This window comes from Octodon degus, unplaced genomic scaffold (genome assembly GCF_000260255.1).
Source record: "Octodon degus isolate 3935 unplaced genomic scaffold, OctDeg1.0 scaffold00235, whole genome shotgun sequence".
NCBI lineage: Eukaryota > Metazoa > Chordata > Mammalia > Rodentia > Octodontidae > Octodon > Octodon degus.
The window spans coordinates 2,102,620-2,108,141 of record NW_004524811.1 but is presented as its reverse complement, the minus strand read 5'-3'; the positions used below and the strand labels follow the sequence as shown (position 1 = coordinate 2,108,141).

Here is a 5,522-nt window from a genome sequence, read left to right as displayed (position 1 = left end):
GCGAGCGCAGAGAGGTCCGAGCGCGGGAACGTTGTGCAGGTCCAGTCCCCAAGTTTTTCAGTAGTGAAACCGAAACAAAAATGCATAGAGGGGAAACCCAGAGATTTCTGAGGCTTGAAAGATAAGCCAAATTCATCAATCAGAAATAACAAAGAAGAAAAGAAGCCTAAAGGTTGAGGCAAAGGCGAACCTTTGACTATTATATGTGCAAGCTGATATTGAACAATGACATTTCTCAGGTAAATGGCCGCCGTGTAATACTTGATTTCTGGTGACTTCGCAGCGTCTCATCTTGATAATGATGTAGCGTTGTTTAGCTAACAACCCCACCTTTAGGTTAAATTCAGTAAATCTTCTTTCAGAATTTGAATGGTGAAAGTTGGACGATATTCCATTAGGTTTATTTTTTCAAGGATATTTATTAAACTTTGTCTGTGGTCAGGCGCTAGACGCTGCAACCTGCTGTGGAAATAGTTCTGCAGTATTTAAGCATCTTCGCGTTTGCCACGCGGTCGCCCTCTAGTGGCCACTGCAAGTCAGGCTCGTGAGTGAGTAATAATATTAAAAAGTTCATCGACGTGAATCGCAGCACCTGCGCTGGTAGGTGCACTGTTGCGACAGCTTAGCTTTGCTCAGCAATCTGCAAAGAATGCCTTACAGAAGAACTAAACACAACATCTAAGAAGCCTCGCCATAGTCTATAAATATCTCCAGGATTATATAGGATCATTACTTAATCCCTTTATCACCCTTGACTTTGAAACAATTAAAAGTTACATCTTACCACTAATCAGAAATGATATATTCTCTCTATATTAAAAGAGATAAAAATTATCGATGCGATATATTGTGTGAATAGTCTAAATGAAATACAACAATGAAGAGATAATCTTCGAGGAAGGAAGAAAAAGGGAAAAATGTAAAGAGGGGAAAAAGTGAATAAAAACTACTCTATGTGAATGATCTAATTTTAGAAAATTATAACTCTGGTAGAGAAAGAAGGTGAAGGGTTGGAGCTTTGGGTATGACATGTAAGGCGGTCATGAAAAATAATGACTCAACGAAAGCAAGTTGAAGAATAATAGAAATGGCAGGGTCCTACATCGGCAAAAGCAAACACGAATCTGCCCCCGTCTGTAAACAGTTTTGTGTATAAATGTACGCAAGGAAGAGTGGAAGGCCCAGCTGAGAGAAGGGAGTGGGGAGATCAGGAATTATTTATGCTTTTCACATTGTTTTATTGTTACAAAGACCGTGTATTTTTTAAAATATGAAACAAAATGCTTCAGTGTTACTTTTGTCTGAGTTGATAATAAATCAGTGCTGTTGGGGGGCTGATCAGTCCCATGCCAGCTCATTCCTCACGGCTGCGGCGGCTGGAGGTCTGAGGTCAGGGTGCCAGCACCTCGGTTTCGGTGAGGACCCTCTTCTAGACTGCAGAGAGCAAAATTTTGGTTTTTTTTTCAGTACAAGGGATTGAACCCGGGGACTTTCCATTACTGAGCTACATTCCCAGACCTTTTTACTTCTTTTATAATGCTAGGTCTTACTAAGTCATGCAGGCTGGCCATGACCTTGCAGCTCCCTTGCCTCAGACCCTGAATAGCTGGGATCACATGCATACATCGCCACGTCAGCTCGCCAAAAGTTTCTCTTTTTGTCTTCATATGGTAGAAAGAAGGCAAGTGAGCTCTCTGAGCACACTAATCCCATTCATGAAGGCTCTGAGCTCACGACCAAATTATCTCCTCAATTATCTCCACCTCCAAATACCAAGATGGGGGCATTTGCAGTTCTGGGACCACTTGTGACACATTTTCTGCCTCCTTGACAGTTGAGATCTCAATATAAGAACTTTGGGGGATCACACACATTTAGGATATAATACTCCGCAAATAAGAGGAAACTGAGCACAGTCAGTGTCCCCCTCTTCTACCTCCTCTTCTCTCTGCCCTTCACTCATCCTCAGGATGACAGCAACATCCCAGAGTCACAGCTGCCCAGCAATGGAAAGCCCTATTATACCTTCTCCATATCATTCTTTAAATTAGGAATTAGTCTTGGAGCTATTTTAGTATTTTACCCCAGTCCTTAAATTAGTAATCTGTTTGTATGTATAGCACTTCTTAGTCAAATAGTTACATTTAATTCAAATAATTAATAGGATGCGGGATCTTTAGTCCACTTGGTCTAATTTCACCAGGATGCTTCCTTGGTTACCTTTCTCAGCTCAGGGAGTATGGACGCCACTGTGACCACCAAGGGGACAGGGAGCCTCTCCGCTGCACCCGCCACCTATTTATCCTTGAAGGCTCCCCTAGTTGCTCTGAGCCCTCTGGTTGCCCTTGCCTCACCTTCTACCTCTGGGATCGTAGCACTCAGCTCATCACCACTGTCTTAACAGGCAGAGGTCACCATAGGAAACCATGCTACAGTGGCTGTTCACACAGCAGGCATTGTGCTTGCATTTCTGAATGCTGGAAGATCGAGATCAAGGTACTTTTGGATTTGGTCTGCGTGAGGACTCCCTGCCCAGTTTTTGGGCAGCTACTATATGTTCATACAGACTAGAGCAAGAGCTCTAGTCACTTCCTGTAGTTTTCTTTTGTTTTGTTTTTACAAGAACATTGACTCATATTGAGGGCTCTATCCCCACCCTGGGCTCATCTAAACATAATGACCTCTCAAAGGCTCTGCCTCTGCATACTGTCACACTGGGGCCTAAGGTTTACTCATATGCATTTGGGGGTGGGAGAGACAAACATTTAGGCCATGACAAACTGTCCGAGCTGTTCATGTTGTTATATAGCTACCAGTACATGTATCTTTTATGCCATCAAGATCATGGAACTACTCAATAGCAGGGACATTAATTTCATTATTTTTGCATTTGCAGTTCTAGGACCACTTGTGACACATTTTCTGCCTCCATCTTGGTACTGTGCATGGTACAAACCCTGAGATTGAGATAAGTCCTCACTTCTCAAAAATCTCGAAACTGTGTAGAGGAAGAAAGTACAAAAGCAAGGCCAGCCAAATAGCTCAGCAGATTAAAGCACCTGCAAGCAGGCACAGAGGCTGAGGGTTTGATTCTTGGGCCTGAAGATCTGGGCCTGCCCCCAGGGCACACAGAGATGGCAATTGAGACTGAGTGTGGTGGCATGTGCCTGTAATCTCAGCTCCTGGGAGGCTGTAAACAGGTGGATCACTATGAGTCCGATTCAGTAGTGAGACCCTGTAGGCACTTCCCTAAAATACAGAAAAAAAAGAAAGAAAGTACAGAAGTAAAGAATAATGCAGAGCACGTTGAGTGTACACACAGGAGCCTGATGAAGATGTTGTGGCACCCAGAAGAGACTGGAATCAGGAGTGGGAAGAACAGTTGGCCAGAAAATCTTCCTGAAAGTGGTGTGTGGGCCCAGTTGTCCAAGCCACGGGCAGTCTAGCTTGTTGGGAAGCCAAGAAAGACCACCATATGGCTTCATTTCAGGGGATGCATGCACGTGTGTTAAGAAAAGGAGACAAATGGGAGAGGAGCAGGGAAGCCCATGCGGGCGTGCAGCCCTGTGGTACGGAGCTGCCGGGGAGCTGCATCCATGCAGCAGAGCCCGCTGGCCTGGGGACATGTGTTGGCAAGCGAGGCTGTGGTTCAAGAGGACATAGATTGCAAGCTGAAGGATCTGGGTTTCATCCTCACTGGCAAAGTGTCGAACAGACCTCAGCCTCTTTTTGTCCTGAAAAATTATACCCATATGTTTAAGTCTACTGGTAAGGCAGATAGATAGAAGTTCTCTAATTGTCTATATAATCAAATTCTTTAGTGATTTTGAATGGCTGAAGAAAATGGGGCTATTTTATTTCATAGGTGACAACAAGAAGAAAGTGAATGCACTTGCATCAAAGAAATGATGAGAGGGGGACTTTTTTAGTTGAGTCAAGGAAGAAAGTGAGACTTTCTAATACATCCTTGTGGGGTTCTGTGCTGTCATCAAGCTGTGCAGAAATGAATCTTAGTTCATCACAAGACTTCATTAACCATCTTATTTGTTTTTGATGTCCAGAGAAAAATGTCATATATGACTTGTATTCTAGTCTTAGCCACTCTAAACAGTGAAACAGGCTTTCAGTTTGTAAATATTAAAGCAGTTGTTTTTACAAGTGAAATTAAAAAATTATTGATGTATGTCCCTTCCATTAGGTCAGTGTGAGCCAATTACGCTTGAACTCTGCATGAATTTGCCCTACAACCGCACAAAGTATCCCAATTACCTTGGCCATAGGACTCAAAAGGAAGCGTCCATCAGCTGGGAGTCCTCTCTTTTTCCGGCACTTGTTCCAACCAACTGTTACAAATACCTCATGTTCTTTGCTTGCACCATTTTGGTACCAAAGTGTGATGAGACCACAAGCCAGCGCATCCCCCCTTGCAGGTAATATGATGGGGCCTCAACAAGCACCCCAATTTTATCTCTGAGAGGACCAAGTGAATGAAGTTGAGTTTGGACAAAATAAATATTGCTACTGGGATCAATTTCACAAATGATATTTCCAAAAAGCGAAAAAGTAGGTATTATAAAATGAGTGTCAGAGTTTATTGCCAGTGTCCCAAACAAGGAAGGTACAAACTGAACTAGATGATAGGCAATCCAGTAAAATTGCTGGCATTTCATTTGGTGGCTCAAGAGGCATTTTTTAAAAACTGAGTTGACAGAAGAAGGGGTAAATGTGTCACTTTCTTCAGCAGCATTTAATGTGCAGCCGACATTTTTCTGTCTGAATAAATTAAGAGTGTGGCTTTGGCTCTGAGGAATATCCTAGAGATCGTGGCTCAGGCATCTACTCTCTGAGTTCAAACCCTAGCTAGATCTTCCCTAGATGCTGTGGAGCGTTAGGTCAAATTGCTCAGTCACACTCTTCATCAGTTTCCTTACCTGGTAAAATACCGCTGGTGGTTATCCGGCGGGCTTGTTGCAAGATGAAATGCAGGTGCAGCCATGTAAAGAGCTTCTGATGGTGGCAAGCCCTGGGACAACTGCGCAGCAGCTCCGCTGACAGCGGTAGTTTGCGCTTCTGGGCCATGCGGTAGAGGCTGTAGGTGAAGAATTTGTGCATGTGAGGGAACGGATGTCACACAGGTGGCTCTTGCTGTCGGTGCTGCTTTTCGTCAAGAGTGACTGTGCAGATGTGCCTGCTAAATGTGAGTGGAAACTGCAGAAACCACCTGTTGGGCTTAGAAGTCTCTTAGCGCTTTAAGAAAAAGCAGTGATGTTGATATAGTGGACAGACAGAAAACAATGAGCATTGAATGGATGACAAGGTAGGGGCAGGTGTGAGGCAGGGCAGGAAACAATGAAATTTCAAAATGACTTGGGGGACTGAACACGCAGAATGGAGAGGAGAGGGCAATGCTGGTTTGTCCAAAAATTCTAAGAATTTCTGTTAAATACTTTTTAAGCAATCAATTATAGAACATCTACCAATTTCATGATGAAAGCTTTCTTGTAAATCTCACCTTCCTTTTC

At 43.5% G+C, this 5,522-nt stretch overlaps 1 protein-coding gene across 1 annotated transcript in view; it reads left to right on the top strand.

Annotated features, from left to right (window-relative positions):
- Corin (corin, serine peptidase) overlaps nt 1-5,522 on the top strand; it is a 303,897-nt gene that overhangs the window by 227,737 nt on the left and 70,638 nt on the right. The window contains exon 11 of the mRNA XM_023705996.1: nt 4,199-4,430. Coding sequence (XP_023561764.1) covers nt 4,199-4,430 — 232 coding nt within the window. The remainder of the gene's footprint in view (nt 1-4,198; nt 4,431-5,522) is intronic.